Source organism: Megalobrama amblycephala, linkage group LG18 (assembly GCF_018812025.1).
Source record: "Megalobrama amblycephala isolate DHTTF-2021 linkage group LG18, ASM1881202v1, whole genome shotgun sequence".
NCBI lineage: Eukaryota > Metazoa > Chordata > Actinopteri > Cypriniformes > Xenocyprididae > Megalobrama > Megalobrama amblycephala.
This window is the reverse complement of record NC_063061.1, coordinates 32,478,153-32,497,037: the sequence shown is the minus strand read 5'-3', so window position 1 is coordinate 32,497,037 and position 18,885 is coordinate 32,478,153. Positions and strand designations below refer to the sequence as shown.

General features: G+C 35.4%; 1 protein-coding gene across 2 annotated transcripts in view; it reads right to left on the bottom strand.

The window, feature by feature from the left end:
• The window catches only part of ric1 (RIC1 homolog, RAB6A GEF complex partner 1), a 54,077-nt gene that overhangs the window by 2,680 nt on the left and 32,512 nt on the right, over positions 1–18,885 (bottom strand). Inside the window, exons 5-25 of one of the 2 annotated variants that reach the window (XM_048166948.1) lie at positions 17,326–17,468; positions 16,903–17,039; positions 16,553–16,644; positions 15,781–15,869; positions 13,461–13,605; positions 12,697–12,745; positions 10,868–11,014; positions 10,434–10,631; positions 10,305–10,343; positions 9,106–9,216; positions 8,933–9,022; positions 8,682–8,842; positions 8,189–8,327; positions 7,970–8,086; positions 5,094–5,813; positions 2,938–3,096; positions 2,723–2,859; positions 2,255–2,550; positions 1,357–1,557; positions 1,097–1,271; positions 576–764 (exon numbers count right to left, since the gene is read on the bottom strand). In XM_048166948.1, coding sequence (XP_048022905.1) covers positions 576–764; positions 1,097–1,271; positions 1,357–1,557; positions 2,255–2,550; positions 2,723–2,859; positions 2,938–3,096; positions 5,094–5,813; positions 7,970–8,086; positions 8,189–8,327; positions 8,682–8,842; positions 8,933–9,022; positions 9,106–9,216; positions 10,305–10,343; positions 10,434–10,631; positions 10,868–11,014; positions 12,697–12,745; positions 13,461–13,605; positions 15,781–15,869; positions 16,553–16,644; positions 16,903–17,039; positions 17,326–17,468 — 3,534 coding nt within the window. Of the gene's footprint in view, positions 1–575; positions 765–1,096; positions 1,275–1,356; positions 1,558–2,254; positions 2,551–2,722; positions 2,860–2,937; positions 3,097–5,093; positions 5,814–7,969; positions 8,087–8,188; positions 8,328–8,681; positions 8,843–8,932; positions 9,023–9,105; positions 9,217–10,304; positions 10,344–10,433; positions 10,632–10,867; positions 11,015–12,696; positions 12,746–13,460; positions 13,606–15,780; positions 15,870–16,552; positions 16,645–16,902; positions 17,040–17,325; positions 17,469–18,885 lie in introns of both variants that reach the window. The other variant, XM_048166947.1, reaches the window with a different exon arrangement.

Below are 18,885 nucleotides of genomic sequence, written 5' to 3'. Positions count from 1 at the left end.
GAGTACCTCTTCAAGTTATAATGATTATATAATGACTTTTTTGTTCCTCAATTTTGATTTATGTCATGATTTGACTTGTCAATTGTTTTTTGACTCATAATTAAGACTTTTTATCTCAATTTCAACTTTTTGAAATTTCTATTTCATATAAATGCTGTTCTTTTGAACTTTCTATTCATCAAAGAATCCTGAAAAATAAAATGTATCACAATTTCCACAAAAATATGAACTGTTTTCAACATTGATAATAATCATAAATGTTTCTTGAGCAGCAAATCATATCAGAATGATTTCTGAAGGATCATGTGACACTGAAGGCTGGAGTAATGATGCTGAAAATTCAGCTTTAATCACTGGATATAAATTACACTTTACTATATATTCACATAGAAAACAGATATTTTAAATTGTAATAATATTTCACTATTTTTACTGTATTTTTGATCAAATAAATGCAGCCTTGGTGAGCAGAATATACTTCTTTCTAAAAAAAAAATCTTACCAAACCTAAACTTTTGCACTACTTTTTCTTTATCATTTCATTTTCTCAATATGATGAGCCATATAATACTGACCAATCAGACGAGACCCAGAGGTCGACAGCTATCAGACCGGCTCTGATGCTCTGGACCGTTTCTGACGGGACCTCCGGACTGTCCAGGAACCCCACGACCTGCTTAATGACGCTGGCGTCTCGTAAGATCAGCCCGATGATGACACACCACTCCAGACAGCCCGCCTCCATGAACACGTGCAGCAGATACCTGAAAACCATCACACACACACACACACACACACACACACACACACACACACACACACACACACACAGCATCTTCAGAACCACATTTTAATTCAATTCAATCTGTTTACTGGTGCGAAGGCGGGGCAACCTGTCACTCACATGAGATCCACCAATAGCAAATAACAACCATCAAATCAATTCCTCACAGACAAAATTAAGCCCCGCCCCACATTTGTTCTTGTTCCAGAAGCCGTTTCGCTCGTCACAATAGGGAAGAAGAGACTACAGAAAGAGTATGTCATTCCAAACACAGTCAATGATTTGATTGGTTCCCGGTTGATGATGACTCACCGCAGCTGCACTTGACTCTTGTGCGGCCCTTTATTGGCCAGCTCCATGGAGATGTGCTCCAGCTCTGATTGGGTGAGATTGAGGGTGGAGAAATTCTCATCCACCATCGTCCAGTCACCATCCACCATTGAACTGGTCTCAGTGAGGTCCGTGGCTGAACCGACGCTGTACTCCTCTGCTGAATAGATAAACGAAAAGAAATATGAGACAGAAAGACAGAGAGAGAGATGGATATAGAAAGACAGATTTTATTCTCTCACCTTTGTTAATAAGAGGAGAGAGAAAAGCCTCCTGTGTCTGCGGTCCTCCGTGAGAGGAGGCGGAGTCCAGTTCCTTAGACACCGCCCCCAAGCCATCAAGCCAGCTGTGATTGGCTGTGGTGACCTGAGGGGGCGTGGTGTCCATGTCACTGTTCAGCAAGCTGTCCGCAGACTGAGACTTCAGCAAACGAGAACTCAACACTATGACGAGAGAGAGATCATGTGATTGGTGAGTCATATATATATATATATAGTATATATATATAGTCTCAAGGGTGCAAATAAACACAGCCTGTTTAAATGTACCGGCCAAAGAGACTAAAATTAGATGGACCTTAGTTGAAAAAATAAAATTTTATATACCTACACATATATACATATATTTTAACATGATAAAACAATACACACACACACACACATATATATATATATATATATATATATATATATATATATATATATATATATATATATATATATATATATATATATATATATATATATATAAAAAACCTCAAAATTATTCTAAAAACTATTTTCATTTTTTTTTTCTCTCTAAATTTTATACACATAGATGCATGTATACTACATTTATAGTAAACAAATAGTAAAAATAATGATATCTTTTTTCATATATATATATATATATATATATATATATATATATATATATATATATATATATATATATATATATATATATATATATATATATATATAAAAATCTCTCTAAATTTTATACATACACAGAAATTTTGAAACAGTTTTCTTTCAAAATTTTTCATATATACACGATTTATTAATATAGATCATATTTAATATATATTAAAATTTGAAATTTAAAACCTGTCTTGTGATACCAATTATGACATAATAGGTGGAAAAAACATTTACACACCTGGGCGGCAGCGTCCGTTCTTTAGTGGCGAGCTAATGGAGCATGCTGGGATGACGGGGAATGGCCACAGGAAGTCCTTGTGCAGGCATTTGAGAGCGGTAACAAAATCATCAACCCGTGCCACCCGTGTGCGCTCCCGACACAGCCAGCCAATCAGCTCGAAGCCCAGCTGGGCGGAGAAACAGCCCAGATCCCGCAGTCTCACCTGCTCCAGCAGGTGGCGCGCATGTCTCCACAGCATCATATCGATGTAGAGATTCTCCGCAGAGTCGCTGTCCTTACACCAGCGGTCTCCACTGAGAACACACACACACACACACACACGAATCTTTATTATCTGAATCGGTTTCTTTGAACGAACTGTCCAAACAAAATGATTCACTAAAATGAATCAGTTCTCCCAACACTACTGTGTAACTGTCTGATGCGGCTGTGAGGTTAACATCTGAATCATGTATGTCGTGTTACCCTTTGGAGGACGGGCCGGAGGGCATGCTCATGGTCTTCTGCAGGTTGAACTTCCCGCCTGCGATGCTGTCAGCTGACTGAGACATGCTGATGCTGCGGTTACGGAAGAACTCGAAGCCGCCCGTGGAGCTCTGCTCCTGCACACAAACATCTCAAACCATCACATGAGCTTCAACACGGAGCATCATTCTCAACGCGGTCTGTCGAATTCTCACCTGTGTGGTGGGTGTGCTGGGCGGAGTCTCGCTCTCCCCTGAACCAATGGCCTTGAGGAAGCGCATCATTTGACGACAGAGATCCCATTTGCCCTGCTCGAGGGCCGTGTTGAAGAGCAGAGTGGCGTGTTGACGGCTGACTGCTGGAACCTCCATATTCTGAGATGAACACATACAAAAATCATAAAAATAATATGAATAAAATAAGATTATTTAATTAGATGCCCTCTCTATTATCATGAAAAAGCCGTTTAGGACTTTGGGTTTAGAAATGCATAATTGTTCCATTAGTTCATCCAGAACTAATGGAACAATCATTTATTATATACATGTGTAGAAACTTATGTGACCCTGGACCACAAAACCAGTCATAAAGGGTAATTTTTTTTTAAAATTGAGATTTATACATCATCTGAAAGCTGAATGAATAAGCTCTTCATTAATGTATGGTTTATAAATAAAAAAATATTGAGAAAATCGCCTTTAAAGTTGTCCAAATGAAGTCCTCAGCAACACATATCCACGGTAGGAAATTTACAAAATATCTTCATGGAACATGATCTTTACTTTATATCCTAATGATTTTTGGCATAAAAGAAAAATCGATAATTTTGATCCATACAATGTATTGTCGGCTATTGCTACAAATATACCCGTGAGACTTACGAATGGTTTTGTGCTCCAGGGTCACATATGTGAAATGAATTATCTTTATTCAAATAAAATTTATTATGCTCAATTTGAGAGTATTTGTTTTAAATGTGTTGATTAGACAGCAAGTCTTAAAACTGAGTTTAACTGGTAAAACAAGCTACATTACAGATAATGAAATAATTTGTTCATGTTAAATAAATTAATATGCTTGATTTAAGGGAGATTTAAAGGCCACTTTTTATTGAATGCATAGCTCAAAGGTAAAAACATTGTTGACAATAAGTTTGTTAAATATCAGTAATTCATAGTTAAAACGCACTTTAAATTAAAACTGGGTTGTTTAAATATATTGCCATATCAGCTTCAAAAGGCAATTACGTGGCAGATACAGATTATTCAACATTCAACAATAAAATATAAGAAATACAAACACCAATATAAATATACAATATAAAATTTCAACTTAGAAAAAAAAAAAAATTCTAGGTCCATTTTACAAAATAAGTACTTTTAATATTTTCTTTAAATTAAAATATTTTTCTTTTTATTTAATTGTTACACCACAGAACCATTTAAAGTGGGTTAAACTAAAGTACTATGTAATAAAAACATTTTATAAACATCGACTAACAAAAAGATTAAATATTGTATATATAACTCCATAAAAGATTCTTTAAATGTACTTGTGATAAAAAATTATAAGAGTTTTTCTGGGTCCATCTTACAACATAACTAAAAATTCTTGATTGATTGATTGATTGATTGATTTATTTATTTATTTGCTACACCACAGAACCATTTAAAGTGGGCTAAACTAAACTACAATATAATAAAAACATTTTATAAAACTCAACATAGAAAAAAGACTAAATATTGTATCAGTGTTATTTCAATTTTATTAATATTTTGAATTAGCTTTCAGTTTTTATATTTTCAGTTCTCATGTTAATTTTAGTTTAATTTTTTAGAAATTGTCATTTTATTAGTTTTTTTTCTTTCTTTCTTTTTTTTATAAATATTGCTATTTGGGTTTAATTTATTTTTAGTTCAGTTTTATTTATTATTTAATTCCAGTTAACAATTTTAGTGCTTCATCTTACACTTATTTCAGTTTATTGCCAAGGCAACTTTTCTAACTTAATTCTAACTAATATTTATAGATAATTTTATTTCAGCTTTTTGCAGCTTTATTTCAGTTAACAGAAATGTTTTTTAATAGTTTTAGCCAACGATAATAATATAAAAAGATTCTTTAAATGTACTTCTGATTTTTCTGGGTCCATCTTATAAAATACTTCCTCCAATGTTTCTTTACATTATTACAATGTTTAATTTTATTTATTTATCATAGACCAGTTAAAGTGGGTTAAACTACTGAAAATGTAAAAGAGATGAACATAAATGGAGAGCAACTACAGATAATGGTGATTTATTTCAAGAGTGTTTTGTTCTTAAATTTAGTCATTTTATTTCGTGTTTCCCAGATGAAGTTTCTGTCTCACCTGCAGGATGATGAGGTACGACGCGGCCGTGTCCAGATCCTGCGCCATCAAGCACTCCTCGAACAGGTCTTTAGGGTTCCCCACGGCGGCGAACAGGTAGTTCCACAGGGCGTATTCAGTCTTGCGGGCGCAGTGGACGATGGTCTGCAGGAAGAGCGGGAACTCTGTCACGAACTTGGCCACGGTGGGCAGCAGCGGGTCGGGGATGGGCTCTCTGGACGTGGCCTCCTCCTCCAGCACCACGTGCACCATGAGCTCCAGGACGTGAGGGAAGTACGGCAGCGAGGCACAGGACTGCGCCAGCATCAGCGCCTGCTCGCCGAGGTTCCGCACCAGCAGCTGACGCAGGATGTGGTGGAGGTAGATCTGGGACGTGCGCTCCACCGTGCAGAACGGGAAGAGAGCCTCCAGCGGCTCGGCGGACGAGCCCAGGCCGTCGAACAGCATGGTTTCGTTGGAGGCGCCCAGGATGAGCGCGTCCTCGAAGAGCACGGTGAGCGGGTAGATGTTGATGTGGAAGGGCAGCATGATCCTGCGCGACAGGAAGGAGTGAGGTTTGCGGTGGTCTCGGGGAAACAGAGGGAGCCACACCTTCATCCCCGCCTCTCCGCAGGACAGCCACAGCGCCTCCATCAGGTGGCGTTTCTTGCGGTTGCTGCGGCAGGTGGTCCAGACGTTCTCCACGCACTGAGCCAGAACCACCGGCGGACAGAACGGAAGCTGTCGGAGGGAGTCATGCATTGGTTAAACGCCAGACAACTGTTCATCACAGATTGACATTCATAGAGTGCTACAGCGCCGGCCACTTTTTCAGCAAAAAAAAAGTGTTGAAAATTGGACAAATGTAACAAGACTGAACTTAACAGCTTTACTACCCCAAACTACGTTTGCTAAAAAAAAATTTCTCTTTGTCCAAATTACATGAAACTTTGTACAGTTGTTAAAGGTGCCCTAGAATCAAAAATTGAACTTATCTTGGCATAGTTAAATAATAAGAGTTCAGTACATGAAAAAGACATACATTGAGTTTCAAACTCCATTGTTTCCTCCTTCTTATATAAATCTCATTTCTTTAAACGACCTCAGAAGAACAGGCGAATCTCAACATAACACCGACTGTTACGTAACAGTCGGGATCATTAATATGTACGCCCCCAATATTTGCATATGCCAGCCCATGTTCAAGGCATTAGACAAGGGCAGCCAGTATTAACGTCTGGATCTGTGCACAGCTGAATCATCAGACTAGGTAAGCAAGCAAGAACAATAGCGAAAAATGGCAGATGGAGCGATAATAACTGACATGATCCATGATAACATGATATTTTTAGTGATATTTGATCAGGGAGCGTGAGATTTAAAGGGCCCGCAGCATGAATCGGTGCATAGTTAATGATGCTTCAAAATAGGCAGTTAAAAAAAATTAATAAAAAAAAAATCTATGGGGTATTTTGAGCTGAAACGTCACAGACACATTCAGGGGACACCTTAGACTTATATTACATCTTGTGAAAGAACATTCTAGGGCACCTTTAACACTTTCTAGATCTACAAATATAAAACAAAACAAAAACTGGAACGATATCTTGTTTTTATGTTAGTCTAGGAAAAAAGTCACACTCAGGGTCTTTGGGGTCTCCACAGAACCCAGGCAACAAAATGTAATTTTCTAACAAAAGAATTGTTTTTTAAAAAACAAATGTAATTTTTAATTTTAAAGTAATTTTTACTTTAATGTTTTTTAACTTCATATTTGTGCAGTTTTTGGAGGATTTATCATATCTTTTAAATTTATATAAATAAATAAAGATTTTTGCCCATCTTTTGGAAAATGCAGTTTTAAAAGTTAAAAAATTATCACTTTTACCAGTAGATGGCTGCAGAGCTCCACTATTTGCTATTTGACTGACTGAAAGACATCTTTTCAGTTGGATTTATATCTAAATATTATGAAATCACAATTATAACAATAAAAATGACTTTTTGTCAAAGTTTATCATTTTTTTTGTACTGAAAAAAAGTTTTTCAGTAATGTTGATTTTTGAAGATGAATTTTGTCCATTTTCTAAGTGGGGTCTCATCATAATGTAACAATATTGAAAAACTGATTTTTTTCATTACAAAAATACTAAACTTTGACAAAAAGTAGCTTTTATTGTTATAATTGTGATTTCATAATATTTAGATATTAATCCAACTGAAAAATACTATATAAAAAGCTATTTCAAAATATTTTTTAATTTATTTTAATAAATTTAAAAAAATATGATAAATCCTCCAAAAACTGCACAAATGTGGAGTAAACACATTAATAAACAGAGTAAAATTACATTTTGTTGCCTGGGGTCTCTGGAGACCCCAAAGACCCTGAGTGTACTTTCTATACGGAGACCACACAAGGGTTAATGAGGAAAAGAACTACAATCCCATGAAGCATTGCGAATGACAATCAATGGAGAAACATGAAACTATTGATTTAAAAATGCTGATAATGTATATATGAATGATTTCTGAAGGATCATGTGACTCTGAAGACTGGAGTAATGATGCTGAAAATTCAGCTTTGATCACAGGAATAAATTACACTTTACCATATATTCACATAGAAAACAGCTGATTTACATTGTAATAATATTCCACAGTTTTTACTGTATTTTTGATCAAATAAACGCAGAAACTGCTGTTAAGTGTGATTATTTGAAAAATAGCTGAACTATGCATAAATCATCAATTAACAACCACAGAGCTCACAGGACGTCAGTCTTAAACGGATGAGTTATCGTTAATAAATCAATTCCTTATCAAGAAAAAGAATGAGATCTTTCCTTCTATTGTGCTGTAGAGGATCAGGATGAGGGGCGGGGCATCAAACTCACCAGCTTCGTCTGATTGGCTGGCGTGTCCTTCTCTCGTACCTGCGGGCCGGATCGGTCTCTCTGCAGCATGATCAGCTGACCAGCCAAATTCAACAGGATACTCTCAGCCGAACAGGCCTGACACACACAGACGGGTCATGAGTACGCATACAGATGTGTGTGTGTGTGTGTGTGTGTGTGTGTGTGTGTGTGTGTGTGTGTGAGTGCGCATGTGTGTACCTGCTGCGGGGCTTTGAGTGTGATCCCAGTCTCGGTCCGTACTGACGTGAGGGTCACAGACACCACCAGACCAGGGTGAGGAATATAGCGAGACATGGAGACCTCCTGCAGCAGCTCCACACTGGCCGACGGGTTCGGACTGATGACAGACAGACACGAACAATCAAGAAATGTTAATGACAAACACAAGAAACATCAATCTTCCAAAACACTTTTACAAGAAACATAAAAGTGTCAAAAAAAGGGGTCATATCTATGGAGCACCAACGTACTTGAAATAACAGAATTAAATACAATTATTCACCACTGATTGACATTTTCAATTATTATGAAAAGGCTCTTTAGGAAAGGTTTGGAAATACAAAAAAAACCTACAAAATCTAAATAAAATAAATAACACTTAATTATACACACACATTGGATTATTAAAAAATAAACTAGTACATTTATCGCTGATCATCTCTTTATTTTTGTGTGTGTGTGTGTGTGTCACCTGTCGTGTCGTCTCTCGATGCTGTACAGGCAGATGGAGCAGTCGGCCCGGAACAGGATCACCACGTTACGAAACACGTTCAGCAGCAGCGTGTCGGCGTGAAGTTTAGTGACGCTGGCAAACGCGTTATCCAGGTTAGACGAGCGGACGTACAGCCTCAGCTATAAGTCATGAAACCACAAGACAGTTGATTAAACAACACACAAATCAATACTGACAAATCAGAGGACTGTTTGTGTAAGCGCTCTTGCCTCTTCCTGCCGGTCGATGAAATTATAACAGGCAACAACAACAAAGTCGTTCCACCAAGCGAGACCGCCCGTCACCGCCATATTCTGCTCCTGGAAACACACATCAGTTTAGAAAGTTTCCATCACAGGCTTCTACCTTTCGAATGAAAAAACACTGATGCAGGGATGTTTACCTGTGTGACGTTACCGAATAGTTTCCATTTCCTGGTATATAAGGAGTAATGTGCAAATCCACGGCGACCAGCGACGGCCACACACTGACCAGACCAGTCTATAGCTGCGAACTAAACACACAAAACAGCAGGATTAAATCATTCATTTTATTAAAAATGGATTTTTGGAACCAAATGGAACACTGAAAAGCTCATTAACATATTATGACCGCCCACATTCGCATATCTACATCTATAGAGAGCATTTGTGCCCGCCCACTTTTTCAGCAGTGTTGGTATTTTTCACATTAAATTTCCCCCACACGGATTGAAAAAAGTTTGTTGAAGAGTTATAAGCCACAAACCGAGCCAAATATCTACAAGGATAATATATATATATATATATATATATATATATATACATACACACACACACTTTGAAACTTTCAGAGAGCAATGCACACAAACTTAAAAAGCTAAAAATTAAGAATTACAAGTATATAGACAGAGGCACACTATAAAATATATACAATATTCCACATAAATATATTGCCGTGGTTAATAAAATGTACACTACCATTCAAAAGTTTTGGGTCGGTAAGATTTTCTGCTCACTAAAGCTGCATTTATTTAACCAAAAATACAGTAAAAACAGCAAAATTGTGAAATATTATTACAATTTAAAACAGCTGTTTTCTATGTGAATATATAGAAAAGTGTCATTTATATCCTTTGATCAAAGCTGAATTTTCAGCATCATTACTCCAGTCTTCAGTGTCACATGATCCTTCAGAAATCATTCTAATATGCTGATTTGATGCTCAAGAAACATGATTATTATCAATGTTGATAGTTCATATTTTTGTGGAAACCATCATACATTTTATTTTTCAGGATTCTCTGATGAATAGAAAGTTCAAAAGAACAGCATTTATATGAAATATAGTCTTTTGTAACATCTTCACTGTCTCTTTTTATAATTTTACTGCATTCTTGATGAATAAAAGTAATGATTTTACTGATCCCAAACTGTTGAACGGTAGTGTATATTGAGACATATTGCACTTTGAAATGTATATATATATTCCAAATATAGCCATTAAAGTCATATTGCACGTTGTATGAGGCAACAAATGTGTTGTGGTGCTTTTAAAATAGCCTTAATAGTATAAAAATAGTATTAAGTGTTTAGAATATGAGCACAATGTGGTGGTTCTTACCCTGATGGGCCAGTTTGTCTCTAGATATGTGCTGTGAATCTGCAGAGAGGAGGAAAATAAAGCATCTTTCAGACTCTGAGATGAAACAGCTTGATCTTGTGATTGAGCTGAGAGCGTGTGATCATGTACCTGAACCACCTGCCAGTGCTTGTGGCCCAGTAAAGTGCTGAGACCCTGAGAGAGAGGGGTGGACGCTGACGGCCGGTGCAGAGGGCTGCCGCTGTCCCGCGACGAGCTCTTGTCCGACGCGCTGTGAGCCTGAGTCGGGTCTCCACAGGTCAGATACAGACGGTCCTCTCCTTGCAGCAGCACCTGCTCCTGGTTACTCTGATCACACACACACACACGGATGTAAGACCATCTATACTATATCTATACAAAAAAAAAAAAATCAGTCTGGTTTAATTTACTAGCCAATGGCAATTCTATTGCCAAGGTGTGCGTAGAGGGTTGAACAGTCACATGCACTTTAATGGAGAGTCATTACACATAGTCGGTTTGTTTTAAGTGAATGTAATGGATCTGTGCATTAGGTCCTGCAGTGTGAATGAAGTGTCTCTCACCGTGCACGGGTTGACGGTCAGCGCGCTCTTAATGAACTGAAACTGCAGGATCCCGGCCTGCTGGAGTTTCTCGTCTCCTTCTGCTTCCACAGGAGTGGCGTCCATGCTGCTGATCACCCACAGGTGGTATCCCTCCACACCCCAACTCTGACGACACACACACACACAGTCATGACGCTGTTATACAATGCGACATAAGGCCAATTCACACCGACAGACACTGACCAACTCGGACAATCACCAGATTACAGTCACATCTCAGACATTCCACGACCTGACAAGCGCCGATTCAGCATGTTCAATCGGAGAAAACGAGCTCCGACAGACAGCAACGTCAGGAACACACTGATGTTGCAGTGTGAATTTGCCTTTACATTTCATTCAAGCTATACATTCAATCAGCTCAAAACTAAACTCAAACTAAAACCATAAAATAAACTAAAATAAAATAAAAATAAATAAAAATAACATTTTCATTACTTGAAATAAAATAAACATTGACTAGAATAAAATTAATGATTACTTCTATTATTTCAGCTAGTTTTAAGCTGAAATACTAAATTAATTAAATAACCTAAAACTTATTTTATATATACAGTAGCAGCCAGAAGTGATGTCTGGAGGGGATATTTGTTTTCAAATCACTCCACAAGTTCAATTAAACTATTAAAATATTGTAAATATTTTATATATATTTTTAATTTTGTAAATATGAGGGGAGAACAAAACACTTAACTTGTATTACTATTAATTAAAAAAATGTATTAATTAGTATAAAAATATTATTAATTTTAAAATATAATAAAATATAAAAATACTATTAGTAAAAATAATTGTTTATTATTTGTTCAAGTTAAGTGCATTAATGTTAACAAATACAACTTAATATAAAAATGTATTAGTAACATTAAGATTAATAAGTGCTGTGGAAATATTGATCATTGTTAGTTAATGTTAATGTAGTTCATTAATGTTAACAAACGAAACCTTATTGTAAAATGTTACCCCAGAAAAAAAAAAACTAATAAAAACGACAAAAACAAAACAAAATTACTAAAAAAAAAAAAAAAAAAAAAAAAAAAAAAAAAGACAAAAACAAAACAAAATGACTAAAAAATTAAAAAATTAAAAATGACAACAAAAAATTAAAAAAGACAAAAACAAAACAAAACAAAATGACAAAAAAAAAAAAATAATTTTAAATGACAACAAAAAATTAAAAGACAAAAACAAAACAAAATGACTAAAAAAAAAAAAAATTAAAATGACAAAAAACAAACAAAAAAAGACAAAAACAAAACGACTAAAAAAAAAAAAATTAAAATGACAACAAAAAACAAAACAAAAAAAATGACAAAAACAAAACAAAACGACTAAAAAAATTACATTAAAATGACAACAAAAAACAAAAAAAGACAAAAACAAAACAAAATGACTAAAAAAATTACATTAAAATGACAACAAAAAACAAAAAAAGACAAAAACAAAACAAAATGACAAAAAATGACAAAAAAAACAAAAAAATGACAAAAACAAAACAAAATGACTAAAAAAAATTAAAATTACAACAAAACAAAAAAGAAAATGACAAAAACAAAAGAAAATGACTAAAAACATTAAAAATTAAAATGACAACGAAAAACAAAAAATAAAAACAAGAACAAAACTATAATAGTATCTCAACGACACTAACATAACAGCACAATAAACAGAATCAAACTGAAACAAACAGCTGGAATGTGCTTCATTTTTGTTCACGTAAACAATTGTTTTGTGTTGGTTATGAATCGTGTTATGATGGTGAATAAAGTTCATGTTTCCACACTCACCATAGAGCTGATCTTCAGAGGGTCTTTCTTCGTGCCGTCTGAGTGATAACTGCGTCAGGAAAACATCAAGACAAACAATCACACTTTGCAATACGTTTTCATTAGTTCACATTAGTTAACTACATTACTTCACACGAACTAATAATGAACAACACTTCTGAAGCATTTATCAATCTCACTTAATGTATTAGTAGGTTAATTACAACACTAATACATTAAGATCAAAAGTTTTATCTGTTAATAGTACTTAATGCACTGTGAACAAAGCTTAAGAATACATTGCTCATTGTTAGTTCGTGTTAGCTAATGCATTTGTTAACAAATGAGACCTTAAACATGAACAAACAATGAACAGTATTTTTATTAACTACTAATTAGATGAATAAAAACAGTAACAAATTTATTGCTTATTGTTAGTTAATGTTAATGGGACATTATTGGTAAGTTAGGGTCAGGGTTACCAATTATTTTTAAATGTAAACACTGTAATTTTTGAAATGTAAAGTTTATGCAACTGACCCCACTACACCATGATATTACAAGAAAGAAGTAAGACATTTGATTTTTACATAAAGAAATTACAGCCTGTTGTAATATATTAATTATGCAATATTAGTTAATGCACTGTTAGGTAATTCTAATGAGACCCAAGTGTTACCAGAAGATGCAAAACTCAACTAGTGGCATCACCTGAGTTACAGTACAGTAAAGACAGTAAAACCGTGGTGATAATAAAGTCATGGGAGTGCGATTGTGCGACTCACGCGAAGTCCTCTCCGAGTGTGCAGATGAGATGAGCTCCGAACACGCTCCACAGGGACAGACCGCCACAGTCCCACGTCACCATGGCAACACTGCAGTCCGGAGACCAGCGGATCATCTTCACAGGGCCCGTTTTATTCCAGACATCTGGGACGAGAGCGGGAGGGAGGTTAAAATGAGCTTCAGACTAACTAAACCAGGGTAAATGTTTCCAGAAGACAGTGAAATGAGGATCAACATATGGAAAAGTAAGCTGGAATGGGAATTTTGTTTGTTTGTGATTTTTTTCCCTCTCTGAATATCTGATTTTTTACCAATTTGAGCAGACAAAATATGCAATTAAACGATCCGAAAGCAAACCCAACAACAACAAAATTACATTTGATGGAAAAATGCACACGCACAAAAAAAATCAGTGTAAAAAAATTCAAGAGTAGTTTGATTGTACTGTAATATTACTGAATGCATTAAAAAAAACAAAAAACAAAATAAAGTGTAAAAAAAGAGACAGTTTGGTTGTACTGTAATGTTACTAAGCTGATATTTAGTTATTGGAAATTATTGTGTTTATAATTTAACATGGCTATTTTCATGTCAAGTAAATTATGAATAGAAAGAATTGAAAATAATTGTTTAAAAATGTACAGAATGTTTTTTTAAATTCACCTTTAATAATGAGCATGAGGTTAGGATAAAGCTGTTTAAATTACATGAGTTAAAGCACTTATAACATAATATGGTTTATAACTTCTGAGCAGTAGGTGGCGCTATGACGAAACTCTGCATGCATTCTCAAGTTATGCCTGTGATGACATGTACCAAGTTTAGTGTCAATACACAAAACTTTTGCAAAGATACAGCCACATATTCATTGGCGTGCTCGCAGTCAAATTTGTTGACGCCGTATAAAACAACGGTTGGGTCTATCAAAAAATCTTTTAATAACTTTTTGTCATGAGTGTCTGTAGATGCTACATACCACATTTTTTACAAATCGGACAAATTTTGTAGGATGAGTTCGAAAAAGTAGGTTTTGAGTAAAATTCAATATGGCGGACAGTAAGTGTGGTGGAATATGGCAAGTTTGGTATTGTAGGACTCGGCATAAGCCAACAAATCTAATGATGTAAGTTAAATGACATTATGCGGAATTTTTTATGTTCATTATATCTCTTGACCACTAGGGTGCGCTGACCTGTAACTTTACAGGTCCTCTCAGAACATGGCCTCGATGAATCATACGAAGTTTCGTAATGATACGTTCAGCATTTTATAACAAAATTCAAAATGGCAGATGCCCAAAATGGCCGGCCAAAGAAAATTGGATTTCGTTCAACTCAGCATGCCCATGATTTTAGGACAAGGCATTCAAAAGTTAAAAGCAAAAATAGCCATTTTTCCTATCTCAGCACCAGTAGGTGGCGCAGTGACGATACTGTGCATGTACCCCCAAGTCATGCCTTTAATGACATATACCAAGTTTGATGTCAATACAGTAAATCATTGTGAAAATACAGCATCAAATCAATTTTTGCGTTCTCACTGTCAAATTCGTTGACACGCTATACGAGAATGGATTGGCCAAACAAAAATCTTTTAATAACTTTAATTTTTTTTTACAAGATGTAATATATGTCTAAGGTGTCCCCTGAATGTGTCTGTGAAGTTTCAGCTCAAAATACCCCATAGATTTTTTTTTTTTATTAATTTTTTTAACTGCCTATTTTGGGGCATAATTAGAAATGGTCCGATTCAGGGTTTTCTCATTAAAAATAAGAATCAACAGAATAAAAAAATTAAATAAAAATCTAGGAAAAGTTAAAAAATGAAATTAGGTTAAAAACCCCCAAAATATAGCTAAGGAAAATCAGTTTGAGCCTTCGATGTCTTATCTATGGATCATTTATTTTAGTCTGACACACATTACAGAGAAAAATGAACACCATTAGTTGAAATATGATGCTAAGTGATTTCCTGTTGTTACACTGATTTATCTTAGTTCATCAGGAAACAAACCTGACAGACTGACACTAAGAAAAACCAGTCAGTGATTTGACAGTTTGTGAGCTTCATGTGATCAGATGATTCCCACAGCAGCCATCAGGGGGCGTCAGCGGATCATGACCGAACACTGGATCAGGGGATCAGAGAGGATTGTGGGTCTGAGGTTAAACGTACGAACAGTAAATAAAAGGATCATCCTCCATCTGCGACAAAGGCTCTGTGGCTTTTGTGGATGGTGGGTTGGACTGAAGCCACTTCCTGTGGTTTCACTGCTGTTTTAATGTTAAACACCCTGTTCCGGCGTGAGGTGCGTCTCACCTGGGTAGTGTTTAGGAGTTAACTCCAGTTTATGAGAGAGCTGCATGGATCCTGTAGAGCTGTCAATCATGTACACCAACACTGACCCGCTGCAACACACAATCATTACAACTCAACACAAGAAACACACTTTTCCAGTGATTTGTGATGATTTCACTCAAAAAAAGAGCAATTTCTACCTGATGAAACATATCAAGGCTGAGAATAACTACAAAAATATTACTACAGATACGAAAGGTTGAGGTCAGTGAGATCTATTTTAAAGAAATTACACATTAAATGGATCAAAAGTGACAGTAAAGGCATTTATAATGTTACAAAAGATTATATTTCAAATAAATTTTGAACTCTCTATTCATCAAAGAATCATGAAAAATAAAAATTCATATGCCTCACATTTTCCACAAAAATATGAACTGTTTTCAACATTGATAATAATCAGAAATGCTTCTTGAGCAGCAAATCATCATATCAGAATGATTTCTGAAGGATCATGTGACACTGAAGACTGGAGTAATGATGCTGAAAATTCAGCTTTGATCACAGGAATAAATTACACTTTACTATATATTCACATAGAAAACATATATTTTAAATTTTAATAATATTTCACTGTTTTTACTGTATTTTTGATCAAATAAATGCAGCCTTGGTGAGCAGAAGAGAAAAAATAACATGAAAAAAAATTTTCCTGACCCCAAACTTGTGAACAAACTTGTGTATTTTCATTTCTTTTGAAGACTGTATTGCACACACTCTCACACACTCGCACCTTGCGCAGCCGAAGGCCATGAGTCTGTATTTGTTGTTGACGGCGACACACGTGCCATCAGAGACGTCGGCGGCCCAAACACCCTGCAGCTGCTACAGAGAAACACACACACACACACACACACACACACAACATTAGTACATGAACACAAACACATCAAGTCAAGTGTCTTTCTGAATTCATAACATAACATATGTTGCATTCTGAAACATGAGGGTAAACCATCTTCTGTGGTCAGTCAACTTCTGTCATGCTGGAGCAACATCTCAAAGAGAGCTCCAGTTAAACCTGACATACAGTATCAGTTAATGATAACTCATCTGGTTAAACGAACTGGGTGTCTCTCTTACGTCTGTGGCGAGTCTGTTTGCGGTTGGCGTGATGAATCCAAGTCTCCCGTCATCAAACACGACAGCAAATCCGTCCAGCGTAGCGCAATATTCCATATCCCGAATGTAAACACCTTCCAGGTCCAAACACGGCCCTCCTAGAGCAAACAAGTCGAGCTTTATTTCTACAGAGGTTTATACAATTCAAAGCAGCTTCACAGTAATAAACAGGAAGATGTAAACTTCAAATTCAGCTGTAAAGAAGCTCTAAAAAGACAATAGTGTCATTATTCAGATCCAGTTTTGTCCGATAGTGTCAGGTCACGTAAATCAATGTTACTGACAGACACGTTACATCACGAGATAAACACACAGGAACACACTGGAGTGGATCTGAACACACTTTCATTGGTCAGGATCATCATGTGTTTAACTGTGTCTGACCTCTGGACGACTGCAGGTCGAGGGAGAACGGGACGGTGCACAGGTTAACCGCTCTCCGGCCGTTACTGACGCTGTCCCAGTGCAGCATGTGTAGGTAACCGTCCGCCGTCGCCACTAACAGATCCTCCTGCAGCGTCTGCAGACTGACACACACACACACACACACACACACACTTCATATCAATCCGGGTTTGGTTTGGTACGGGTTCGGTACAGCAGGATGGAGAAAACTAAACATAAAACATTCTTTAAATAAATTCAATTATAATTAGATTTTCTTAATCTTCAAGAAAATGTTATCTCAGCTAATGCTGTAAGCTATATACAGGAAGCCCTTTCTTGCACATTACTATAATATTAAAGGTTACAATTAACAACAGAGCCCAAACTATTAAATTCAGCCACTATTTAGTTTTAGATATACAGTACAGTCCAAAAGTTTGGAATCACTAAGATTTTTAATGTTTTTAAAAGAAGTTTCGTCTGCTCACCAAGGCTACATTTATTTAATTAAAAATACAGTAAAAACAGTAATATTGTGAAATATTATTACAATTTAAAATAACTGTGTACTATTTAAATATATTTGACAAAGTAATTTATTCCTGTGATGCAAAGCTGAATTTTCAGCATCGTTACTCCAGTCTTCAGTGTCACATGATCCTTCAGAAATCATTCTAATATGCTGATTTGCTGCTCAATAAACATTTATGATTATTTTCAATGTTGAAAACAGTTGTGTACTTTTTTTTTTTTTCAGGATTCCTTGATGAATAGAAAGTTCAAAAGAACAGCATTTATCTGAAATACAAAGCTTCTGTAGCATTATACACTACCGTTCAAAAGTTTGGGGTCAGTAAGAATTTTTATTTTTATTTTTTTGAAAAGAAATTAAAGAAATGAATACTTTTATTCAGCAAGGATGCATTAAATTGATCAAAAGTGGCAGTAAAGACATTTATAATGTTACAAAAGATTAGATTTCAGATAAACACTGTTCTTTTGAACTTTCTATTCATCAAATAATCCTGAAAAAAAATATTGTACACAAATATTTTGTACAATTGTACACATTAAATGTTTCTTGAGCAGCAGATCAGCATATTAGAATGATTTCTGAAGGAATTCAGCTTTGCCATCACATGAATAAATTACTTTGTGAAATATATTCAAATAGAAAACAGTTATTTTAAATTGTAATAATATTTCACAATATTACTGTTTTTACTGTATTTTTAATTAAATAAATGTAGCCTTGGTGAGCAGACGAAACTTCTTTTAAAAACATTAAAAATCTTAGTGGTTCCAAACTTTTGGACTGTACTGTAATAAACACTCAAATAATAAAACATGTAAATTGCACATAAGGCAGGTTTTGCATTAACTTCTAAATCTAAAATCATAAAATTATTACTCCAATTCATTTTTGAAATATAATCATTTACACATATCATAACCTGTTTTCATGACAAATTTATTTAAACATATTTCTAACAGGTCAAGTAAATATAATGAATATATAAGCTCATATAGTGCATATATTTAGTGAAATGCTCTAGT